This window comes from Hippopotamus amphibius, chromosome 11 (assembly GCF_030028045.1).
Source record: "Hippopotamus amphibius kiboko isolate mHipAmp2 chromosome 11, mHipAmp2.hap2, whole genome shotgun sequence".
In the NCBI taxonomy this organism is placed as follows: domain Eukaryota; kingdom Metazoa; phylum Chordata; class Mammalia; order Artiodactyla; family Hippopotamidae; genus Hippopotamus; species Hippopotamus amphibius.
This window is the reverse complement of record NC_080196.1, coordinates 65,704,326-65,717,329: the sequence shown is the minus strand read 5'-3', so window position 1 is coordinate 65,717,329 and position 13,004 is coordinate 65,704,326. Positions and strand designations below refer to the sequence as shown.

General features: G+C 30.5%; 1 protein-coding gene across 1 annotated transcript in view; it reads right to left on the bottom strand.

Annotated features, from left to right (window-relative positions):
* The window catches only part of CCDC178 (coiled-coil domain containing 178), a 384,972-nt gene that overhangs the window by 303,427 nt on the left and 68,541 nt on the right, over positions 1–13,004 (bottom strand). The window contains exon 9 of the mRNA XM_057698204.1: positions 11,745–11,898. Within this exon, the coding sequence (XP_057554187.1) occupies positions 11,745–11,898 (154 nt within the window). The remainder of the gene's footprint in view (positions 1–11,744; positions 11,899–13,004) is intronic.

Genomic DNA, 13,004 nt, shown 5'->3' with positions numbered 1-13,004 from the left:
AAGACAATACCAATTATTGCTGAGGATATGAAGAAATTGGAACCCTCATAAATTGCTGCTGGAAATACAAAATGTTTCAATCACTTTGAAAATAGTTGGCAGTTCCTTAAAATGTTAAACATACAATTACATGTCCCAGAAATTCCACTTCTAGATATAAAACCAAGAGAAATAACAACATGTACACAAAAATTTGTACATCAATGCTAATAGCAGCATTATTCATATTAGCCAAAAGACCCTTGAACTGATGAATGGATAAACAAAATGTGATATATCCATACAATGGAACACTATTCAGACATAAAAAGGAATGAAGTACTGATAGATTCTACAACAAGAATATGAAATGTTCAGAAGAAGCAAATCCATAGAGACAGAAAGCAAATTTGTTGGTTGCTAAGGGCTGGAGAGGAGGAAGGAATTGAGAATGACTGCTAATGGGTAGAGGGTCCCTTCTGGGCATAATTAAAATGTTCTAAAATTACGTAGTGGTTATAGTTCCAAAAACTTGTGAATATACTAAAAACCACTGAATTATACAATTAAAATAAAAGGTCAACATTTTTAAGAGGCAACAAAATCCTGAAATTAATGACAAAGTAAATAATTCAAAAGAACATTGTTTTCCATACCATTTCTGAATCCTCTTTATTATTTTACTCACATTTACATACCATACCATCTATACTATTATACATTTAATAATTTACTTAAGTCAACTAATCTGTTTATTTTAAAAAGAAACTATTGTTATCATCAGTTAAAATCCAATATATATACCATAAAGAGAAAGTAACTTAAAAATTAATAAAATTAAAAATGATTTCATGAAATAAACAGCTAAGATAAAAATAAAATATTAGTACTAAATGTGTTCAACTTACCAAAATAAATACTTAATATATTAAAAACTGAATATATTTCAGAAGAATTACTATCAGTAATTAAAGGAATATTTGCACTGATGCTATAACTTTAAGATGAGAAGTTCAATAAATTATAAGATGATTTACCTGTATATAAATTTACCAGGTAATTGGTTTAGATTTAATTTCTAAAACAAATGAAAATAGACTTTTTATAAATTTTTGTTTCAAGAAACCTTTGAAATATTTTCCAAATATTTTCTTCAGAAACTGTCATTTTCTTCAGAAACTTGCTAAATGATATTAAAGTTTCTTACCCACTTATTATTACTATTGCTTGGTAAGTAATCATTAAATAAGTATTAATCAAGCTTTTAAAATAATACAACATATTTTGAATGCATTTCTTGATAAAGTTGTAACCAAGACACAGAAAATGAGACACATCTAACTTGACATGATTAAAGGGTGTATTCTATGGCCTCAGTTTTGTCAGATTTATTTTTTTCCCTAATGTGCAATACTTATTTTAAATTTTATTTGGACACTTTAGGTTTTTGAGGGAGAAAATATATTTGTAGTATATCCTAATCTTTAATGCAGTTTTCAATCATAAAAGTCATGTAGAAGCCTGATTTTTTTACCCAGGAAGACTTGAAGTTCTAATTGAATTAATTGGGAGTGAGGAGTTTTCAGAAAAGTCCATGTTAAAGAATAATGGCTGATCATCCATTTTCGAATCTGAGAGCACATACGTGTATCTGGTAGCCTGAACTAACTCAGTGAATAATTTAAAAACTTCATGAGGAACTTCCCCTTTAATCAGCTCCTTAATCCCTAATCTCTCTTGTAGATTATTAACGTATTAAATTAACACACACCTAGATTTTCAGATGAGATAATTGAGTAAAGTGAAGGTCATAACCAGAATGTGGAGGAGAAATCTGAGTCCAACACTCTATGATTGACCCTAAAACAACATTCTAAACGAATTGCTTTAAAAATTCTCAACCTCATGAGTCATCACAGAAATGCAAATTTAAAACCACAGTAGGATTAAATTCAACAAAAGCACTATAGTTAAAAATAAATAAAAGATAATATTAGATGATGGTGTTAATCTGAGGCTGCAATTCTCATACATGGTGGTCTGAGTAGAAAAATGTGTAACTATTTTGGAAAAACATTTGGCATGATCTATGAAAGTTGGACATATGCGTCTTTGAACCAGTAATTCCCAACATAAATGGATGCATAATTTTAATGAGTATTTTGAGGGTCTTGGTCTGAAAAACTGGAAGGACGGAATAGTCATAAACTCAAATGGGGAAGACTGCAGGTTATAAAGAAATTGGATATCAAGTTTAATTTTCAAAAAGTTAAGCTTGAGATACCCACTAGACATCTAAGCAGAGACAGGGTTGGCAGTTAGATATTCAAAGCTTATAATAAAAGACTCAGCCCTTGGATTCTCAAATGTTTGGAGTTTGGAGAGAGAAAGAGAAACCAGTAAAGAAAACTGATAACAAGCATCCAGAAAAGTAAGAAGAAACAAGAATAGCGTGTGTTCTGAAAGCCAAGAGAAAAGTTTCCAGAGATAAGGGTATAATCAACTTGGTTAAGTGCTACATGTAAGTTAAAGAAGATAAGAACACAGAAACAATTATTAGATTTAGCAATGTAGAAATCATTGTTGACCTAAATCAGAGTCATTTTGGTTGAATGCTGAGGCAAAAAAGAAAACTGGAATGTGTTTAAGAAAGGATGGGATATTATGACCAAATGAGATTTATTCTAATAATTCAAGGTTCAACATTAGAAAATCCATCAATATAATTCACCATATTTATAGATTTGGGAAAATATTATATGAGTGTATCCATAAATGCAGAAAAGATTTGACAGTATTTGACATCGATTCCCAATTTTAAAAATACTCAATAAATGGAAACTGGTAAATACTCTCTTAACATGATAAAATACATATTGAATCTTAAAACCAGCCTCTTCTTTAAGGGAAAAAACTAGCAGCAATCCCATTAAGAGCAGGATATAACAAGCATGTCAATGATCTCTACTATCACTTAACACTGTACTTGATGTATTAACCCATATAAACAGATAAGACAAAAAACGAAAAGGCATAAGAAATAATGAAGGAATAACCATATATCTATTTGCAGGTAAAAGAATATCATCCCTGGAAAATTCCAAGATAAACAATGACAAAACTACCATAAATAAATTTTAAATCAGTAAATTGGTACAATATGATAGACATATATATATATATATATATATATATATTTTTTTTTTTTCCCCATTGGGTAGTAAAGCCAGGTCTATCTAAAATCTTTTTTAGATAATCATTTCTCTATTCTTGACTACACTGAGGTGTTTGGGAGGGCAAAAGTTTCCTTCTAGTTTAATGGATGTGTTAACCACCCCCTCTAAAAGGAATCTCAATTAAAAGTAATTGAATAATATTTGTAAATTATACCCAAAAATATAAAGTAAAATTTTAGCAGTGACATAGACTATGGGCTTTTTTTCCTAACACATACAAAACCAACACGATTAGAAAATCACTGAATTTACAAGCTTGCAGCATTGTTACCCTTTAAAGAATACCACGGGAAGAAGCCAATATTTACAACACGATACACAGGAACTGTCTCTAAGAGAAGACAATGGAGTACAAGAAATCCACTGGATGATGCAGAAAGATAATATTTACAAAATCATAATGGATTGCTTCATCTAAAAGTTAATCATAAGGCACCAAATGCATACAAAACAATAGTGATTTTAAGTCTGTGCTATTTATTGCAATGCCAGTAACCTTTCGTAGCTATTTCACTCATCAATTATAAAATTTCCAAAATTTATCTCTTTTACAATATAGATAATGTTCGGTAAAGACAAAATCAAGGAATTTTTATTCCAAAGAATAAGTAAATTAAATCACAAATGATACCAAAGGGAAAAAAACCTAGACTTAAAACAATGTAAACACCAAGAATCATTACGTAGTTTTGGTTAATATTTTAAAGTGATGAATCAATGCCAACATCAACAACATTTGAAGTTAAGAGTAAAAGAGTATAATCCAGATATTAAATTACAAACTAGTTGCCACACAAGCTCCAGTAGACAATACCTCTATAGGATTAATGATATGAAAGCCAAGAAATTCAATTAATGGAAATATTGTCATTAACAAAGTGATCTGAAAAAAGGGCAAAGTGAAAAGTTTTCAGAATTTTGGAAAATGTGAAAATGCAGGTAAATCATTTAAGACATCAGAAATATAAGGCATGTGATTTTTACTTGAACTTCTAATACTGTACCACAACTCAACTTTCATTGTTTTTCCATCACATTTTTTGTTAAAATGAGTAGTTATGTTAATATTTAACAGTTTTAGAGACATGTATCACAGCTTTGTTTATAATACTTAAGAACTGAAAACATCCTAAATGTCCAATAACAAGGGTCTAAGAAACTCTCAATCATTAAAATTATATTGTAAAATATAAGATGATTGTGCAATAAGTTTTTATATTAGGAGAAACATGTCATGAATTACTGTATGCATATGATAATATCTTTTTAAAATATACTATAAGGCCTGTCTATATAAAACAAATATCAACAGTGACTACATATAAATAATGAGATCACAGATCAGTAATTTCTTCTATTCACATGAGTGTATTCCAAACTTTGAGGGATAAAATTAAGTATTTGTGCCATTCAAAAAGTTTCTAAAATAATGTTAGGTAATAGTTTGTGTAATGAATCCCATCAGATTTTATGAGGATCATAAGGAAGAAAATAGGATCCATTAGTAGCAACTGCATTGTACTGCAGTGGTGAAAAGCCTGACTGGAAATAATCTGAAGCAGGAATGCAAGGAGAGAAATAGAAACAATGAACACAGAAAATCCTTTCAGGGGGTTCTGCTGCAAAGTATAACAAGAAATACAGATTATCTTAGGGAAAGATTTAAAAACAAAAACATGAAGCATTCAAAACAGGAAAGTGGAAAGGAAAAAGAAATAAACCTAAAGAAACAAAAAAGAAAATTATAACTATAGAAACACATTAACACTTCATAAATTGGAAAACTAGAATTACCAAGTCCAAAACTTGTCACAAGTAGAGAAAGCCTGCGCACAGCAATGAAGACCCAAAGCAGCCAATAAATAAAAGTAAATACAAATAAAAATAAATTTAAAAAAAAGAAAAACTCATTTAAAAAGTGAAAAATACACCTATAATTAGAAATGAGATAAGCAAAAGTATGAGAATTCAATATATTATATTTGAAAATTTTAATCCATTTGGATTATTTCTAGTCCCATTAAAATTATAAATGAATATCAAGGATAAATATATAGCCTGATAAGACTAATCATGATAAAATAAAGCTGTCCGTGAAAAATAAAATAATTCAAACAATCTAAAAAACTAAAAGCAACAGTCATCTTTTCACCAAGGTGTTCTATCAAAATTTTAAGAAAAAGTTATTTAAATCTATCTTAATTCTCCATGTAATAAGTAAGGGAGAAAAGCTTCACAATTCATTAATAAAGCCAGCATAATCCTGATAAGAAAATCTATCAAATATAGCACAAATTAAGAACACCGAAATATAGACTAACTTATGAATATGGATGCAAAATCTTAAATAAAATAATTGCAAATCAAACTCAGCAGTAAATTAAAAGAACAATAAACCATAACCAAGCAGAGTTCACCCCAAGAATTTAAAATTGATTTAATTTTAATATAATACATCATTTCAATATGTCAAATGAGAAACCATTTAAAATCATCTCCACAGATGCTTATAAAGCATTCTGTGAATGTAATCATCTATTCCTAATAGTTTTTATAACCTGTGTATACTTTTAAAATCTTTGAAATGCTAATAAGCATATGTTTGAAATAAATATTTAGATAACATTAACCACTTTTTAAAAATAAAAATTGAAATAAAGCCAATTTTATAGATGTTATTTAATATTTTATACATATGCCACACAATAAAATATACAAATAATAAGATTAAAATCTTAAAGTGAAAAAAATTAGCAATGTGTAATTTCATTTGTTACCACATTTTATCCACATAACACATAAATATTGTATAATAAAACCACAACAAAATTGCATTGCAGTTTGTCTGTAACACAATAATTTTGTGTCCGTGAGAAAAATCACTCAGCTTCTTTAGACTGGTTTCCTATTTGGTAAATTAATAGTATTAATAATAATTATTAGCTTATTTATTTTTAATAAATAAATTGCTTAATTTGAAAGATTTTGAAATAAAAATATTAATCAAAAGGTATAGTTTAATAGGTGTTTTGTGGTATTTGGATTTACACTTATAGTACCTAGATTAATAAGTTAGCAATAAATATTAAATTTCTACTAACAAAGACAACATCCAAAAATATGAAAATATCATGCATATGCAAAAGGAATTTTCTTATTTACAACCTTTGTCAACTAAATTATACAAAAATTTCGTATGCCTGTCATTGTTCAATAAAATATAAAAATCACAAAGGATTTCCGTATCTTTAGACACCATATTTGAATTATTTTATCCAATGACTGGATAAAATGAAACATATATGGCTGTTTCTTTAATATCACAAGAAACAGAGTTGCAGATAATGAAATTATATTCTAAAAAAAAATTCCTGAACTATGTGAGAAGTAGACTTCAAAGAAAACATGGGGAAAAAATTACAGAAAAGCAGCTTTACTTTTACATCTACAATGAATTTGATAAAGAAGATGTGGCACAGATATACAATGGAATATTACTTGGACATAAAAAGGAATGAAACTGAGTTATTTGTAGTGAGGTGGCTGCACCTAGAGTCTATCATACAGAGTGAAGTAAGTCAAAGAAAAACAAAAAAGCATATATATGGAATCTAAAAAAACAGTACTAATGAACCTAGTGGCAGGGCAAGAATAAAGATGCAGACGTAGAGAACAGACTTGAGGACACAGGGGGGTTTAGGGGAAGCTGGGAGGAAGTGAGAGAGTAGCACTGACATACACATACTACCAAATGTAAAATGCATGGCTAGTGGGAAGCTGCTGCATAACATAGAGAGATCAACTCCATGATTGGTGATGACCTAGAGGGGTGGGATAGGGAGGGTGGGAGGGAGGCTCACGTGGGAGGGTATATGGGGATATATGTACAAATACAGGTGATTCACTCTGTTGTACAGCAGAAACTAACACAACATTGCAAAGCAATTATACTCCAATAAAGATCTGAAGAAAAAAAAACGAATTTGATCTTGACAATATTTTTAAAGTACTTAACCAATTTCAATGTTTTCTAGTTTAAAAAAGCCATTGTTTGTAGAAATGAGAAGGGAAAAATGTGTTTTCATAGATATAATGACAACACAAATTAGAGAAAAGTGTACATTAATGAGATAAAAACTCTAAATTGAAAGCACGATATGCCTTGAAATTTTAAAAGATCAGTTAGGTTTATGTGCAATAAGGCAGCACAAATCTTTTATTTTTCTCTTGAACTAGAAGTGCCGATTGCATACCAAAATAATGCACGGAAATGATGCACATCATTGCTTTTAATTGAGTGCTTAATATGCCCACTTTGAAAATCTAGCTTAAAGGTTTTTATAATGAGCAAAATACAGAAAAAAAAAAAAAAAACTAAACTTCATCATGTTCTCATCTTGCCTATAAAGTATGATAGCCAACAAATGATTTCTATAATTGAAAAATAATACTAACCTCATAAATACATTCACAATATCTCATCAAAAATAACATTCTGTTATGGAGGGCCAGACTTGCCGTTTTAGAAATAATCAAAGAAATAAAAAAGTGATTTTAGGTTTACTGAATGAATTCTCCCTCTTTGAAAATATTTTATTAACTGTGGTATTTTTACAAATGATAAATTACAACATGATTAGAAAATTGATGGACTTCCCTGGTGGCGCAGTGGTTAAGAATCCGCCTGCCAATGCAGGGCACACGGGTTCAATCCCTGGTCTGGGAAGAGCCCACATGTCACAGAGCAACAACTACTCAGCCTGTACACTAGAGCCCGTGAGCCACAACTACTGAAGCCCGTGTGCCTAGAGCCCATGCTCCACAACAAGAGAAGCCACTGCAATGAGAAGTCTGCACACTGCAACGAAGAGTAGCCCCCACTCCAGGCAACCAGAGAAAGCCTGCACGCAGCAACGAAGACCCAACGCAGCCAAAAAATAAATAATAAATTAATTAATTATTAAAAAAAGAAAACTGAGGTCATAACTATTTGACAACACTGTAAAATATTTTATTACAATATCTGCACTCTACATTCTACCTCATCAAGTGCTTTCCAGACTCACAAGGTGAAGTTTTTTGCCCCATTTCTCTTCCTCCTTCTTTCCTTCCTCCCACCCACCCTTCCTCTCTTCCTTTCTTCCTTCCTTCCTTTTTTCTTTCCTTTATTCGCTGGTTAATTCACTCATTTGACAAGCCTAATGTGCCTATTTTTTTAATGCCTATTATGACATTTTAATGAGTGCCTAATACAAGACAGGCACTGTTCAAGTCACACAGAGAAAACAAAATTCACAATGCATCTCCTGTCCTTAAAAAGCTTATAATCTAAAAAGAAGTACCCAAGTAATCACTGATTTCAATAGACTGTTGGTACCAATTCCAGTACCAGTATGGAGGTTAACACAGAGTACAATGAGAGTTCAAAGCAGACAGAACAAAGTGAAGAAATGGTTTCACCAAGAATTTTCCTCTTTCCAAGCTGAAGTTTACAATGAGAGGATTCAGCCAAACAATGGTAGGATTGAGAGGATGAGCAAAGATAAGCACTGACATTATAATCAGAGGTAACAGTATTTAAGGAAAGCTGGAAGAAGGAAAGCCATGGCACATTCTGGCGTCCTGCAGTTTGTTCAAGTAGCTAGAGAATAGTTAAGAGGGAAAGAGGCAGCAAGAAAGAAGCTGGAGATTGAAAACGAGCAGATTGCAGAGAGACTTGTATTACTACCTATTTTAAGATTAGTTTCTTCCAACTCACTCATCCCATCTCATCCCCTCTGACATTATAGCCCAGTGTGTTTTAGTTTAGTGTTTTCAGCCTTGCCTATTTCTGGATTCCTCTATATTACCTATGCAGTGGTAGAAGTCATTCCCATCTTAATTCAGGTGCACATTCCCTACATTGCATAAATAAGAACAAAACACAAAAATTTTTAGGGAAAGAAAATTGTGAGCATCTTAAATCTAGCTCACTAAAGAAGCCTGTGAAAGATACACTTTAGTAACAAGAAACAAAACAATGCCAATTAGAAATGTCTGATAAACAATGATGATTAGAAAGAGCTATGTGTTAAACTATGAGTAAATTTCATCAAACATTTATTGTGTAAATTAATAAGAATTTATCTTAATACAGAAATTATTAAATAAGATTGGCATAACATGATGGAAAACAGAATATACGTCAGCAAAGGATCATATGGTCCTTAAACCGTTCAAGAAGAATTTAGTGATGTTGATTATGCTTCACATCCAGTACGTGAAATATGCATTCCAAAAATTCTAATAATTTATAGTCCCAAAACATACAAATAAAATATATCTTAAGAAAAAAATCAATTCTAAACATTCTAAATTTAGTTTCATCTAAAAATATGGCTTCAAATTATATAAAGCAAAAATATGGATATAAAAAAATGAAAAAATATAAGGAAATCCACTATCACTATTTTAATACAGCTTTCATAGCAATTGATATATTAGTCAGAAAATAAATCAGAAATATAAAAGAGTTAACACAAAATGAACCTATTTAGAACTATACTCCACTATCAGAGAAAACATTTTTTCAAAATGAAAAATTTATGCAAATTACCTATATAGGACAAAACAAATTAAGCCTTAACAAAATATAAATTATATCTAATATATATACTACCTTTATGAACAAACCAGAATTACATTAAAAATCAATTTTAAAGAAATAACTTTAACATTTAGTGGAGATAGAAGGGTTAATTTGTCTAAGATGGATCACAGGCTAACTTTGCAGAGTGTGTTTGCCTTTGGCAAAGTTCCAACAAATTGGTTAAGGTCCAATTTAGTAAAACTACTCCAATAAATGGAGAGATAGATCATGTTTATGTTTAAGGATCTCATCATAAAGATTTCATTTCTCTATCATATAATCCAAAAATGAGTGTGATTGCAATCATAATTCCAATAAAATTTCTGAAGGAAATGAACCAGAAAATGCTGAAATTTATATGGAAGGACAAAGGTCAAGAATAGCCTAAAATTCATAAGGAAATATAAGACTAGGGGACTCATCGTAACAGGTAATCAAAACTATATTAATGTAGACATTAAATATGGAGATAAAGATGTTAAGTAGACCAAACGAGTTAAAAAAGAGAATGGAAAAAGAGATCCACACAAAACAAATAAGGAAGCCCCACATGTGACAGAGATGGCTCTAAATATTAATGCATAAATAAATACGATAAATTATAACAATTTGTTTTCTATACAAGAAAAAATGTAATTGGAACCTCACTTTACACCATACCAATATACAAATTTCAAATTGATTATGCTTTACATCTGGCAAGTGAATATGCATTCTTAAAATTCTGCAGATAGTTTATTTCTTCTAAACTTGTAAATAAAATATAGAATGAGAAAAAACTCAATTTTGAATATTTAAACATATTTAATCTAAAAGCATCATGTAAATATGAAAAGCAAAATTTCAAGTCATTTAGAATTAAATACCAGAGATATTTTTTGACTCCAAGGTATAAAAAGTTTATTTTTAAAGTTCAGAAAAACATAGCTCAAAAGAAAATATAAATTTTACTACATTAAAATTGAAGTTTATCTTCATCAGTAGTTACCATAAAGAAACGAAAGACTGGGTGAAAACATTTTTAACATGTAACCTTAAAATATTTAGTATCCATAACATAAAACAAATTCTTACAAATCAATTTTTTAAAAAAATCACTCAATATATAGGGTAAAAATTGTGAGCAGGTTTTTCACAGAAAAGGAAATACAAATGATTCCCCCCACCAAAACTGATTAAAAATACGGTCAGTATCACTCTTCATTATAGATTAATTTAAAAAGCCATAATGAAACACAATTAAAGAGCCCTAATTGGCAAAAAAACCATTGCTGATTCTAGGTAGGAATGCAAATTGGTACAGGAATGTGTATGTTGTTGCCTCTTCCTGAACTATTATTTCTTTTTACATTTTATTATTTTCTTTTACTAGCATTTCGTTTTACTAAAGTGAATGAGCTGCAATACGAGAGGAAGGCAGATGAGTCATAAGGGAAGGTCAATGAGATACCAAGTGTGAGAAGATTCAGCTCACCATTCCTGAAGGGAACCACCAGCCAGGGGATGCAGGTAACTTCTAAAAGCTAAGAATGATCCCAGGCTGTCAGCCACCAAGGAAACAAGGACTTCAGTTCTAAAACCACGGGAACTGAATTTTGCCAAAACTGAACAACCCTGAAGCAGATTCATCCTGGAATCTCCAGAAAGAAATGCAGGGATGATGATACGTTGATTGCAATTTGGAATGATCTGGAGCAGAGGAACCAGATGAGCCATGACCCAGAGAAACTTTGTGATAATAACTGGGTGCTGTTTTAAGCTGCTAAAATTCTGGTAATAGGCAATAGAAAACCAACATAGAAAATGGGCTGTCATTTGATTATTGACAGAGAATGAGTTCAAATAGCCATGGTACAGAGCTAATGTCAGTATTTTTTAAATTTTTAATTATGAAAACTCACCGTTTTTGATAAAGAAGCTAATTCATTTTTTGATGACTTTGTTTCCTTCAATACTTCAGTCACTGCCTCTTCATTCTCCTCAATAGTAATATTAACATCTTGTATTGATGTACAGTAGAAATCAAACAGACTGTTAAGTTTATCTATCTCTCTCCTAAAAGAAAAAACAGTTGATTTTATTCACATTGAAGGAAAAATTATATTTTAAATTATATTTGAATTAGTATCTGACTTAACAATGTAGATCAATGAAATTTATCTATTCCTAAAATTTTTCCCATCCCAAAGAAACTCCTGAAAAGTACTACTTAGATATAAAGAAGTAAATAGTGAGAATAAAACTTCAGTTTACGTTTCTGATGGAAAGGAATTGAGAGAAAAGTGACTTGTAAATTATTTAAAATAAACCATCCTTTGATTTGATTTTAGGTGAGAGACCTAAGCACCTTTGATTCAGAGGTTGGGTAATACAGGGATGGAAAGGCAAGAAATAAAGAAAGAGGAAAAAAAGAAGAGAAGAGAAGAGAAGAATAAATGTGGAAAGACCACACATTATTAAAGCTCTGGTTTACTGTCTTGTCTCCCTCATAGTCACAGAGGTATAAAGAAGGAAACTGCAGCTTAGGAAAACAAGGGGCTTAATTAAATAGAAGTGATTGCCAAGGAGATTTTTGCTCCTATGTGACCTTCCACAGAAAAGACCAGTGCTAATCTGTGAACTACATAATCCTTTATCTTATCTGGTAGAAAACATGTTCCAAATATAAAAGTCACATTAAAACATGGTTTTATACTTTAAATACATGAAAAAAGTATAGTGAGAAAATGACAAAATTATCATTTTGCATAAAATATCAGCAAGTAGTATAGATAAGCCAAACTTTTTTAAAGATATCATAAACAAAGTAATGGAGTGGGAGATTTATCTGAAGTCCATATAAGAGATCAAAAAGTAAATCATCTGTGTGTAATAAAAACCTACAACACAATATGGAATAGAAAAATTACCCATAGACAAATGAGCAAAGAAGATAAACAAGAATTCACAAGGAGCTAAGTATTATTTTAGTTATCTTCTCATTCCTATTTCCTGAGGCATCAACCAATGCCACCAATTCCTCAGGCTTTTAAGAATTTTTCAGTGTAAGTTTGCTGCTAGGTTTGCCTCCACTAGTACTTTAGATTTCATCATTCTCTTATCTGCTAAATCAGAATAAATTTAGAAGAATAAAATGGAAAGAATCACTCTGTTAAGAATTA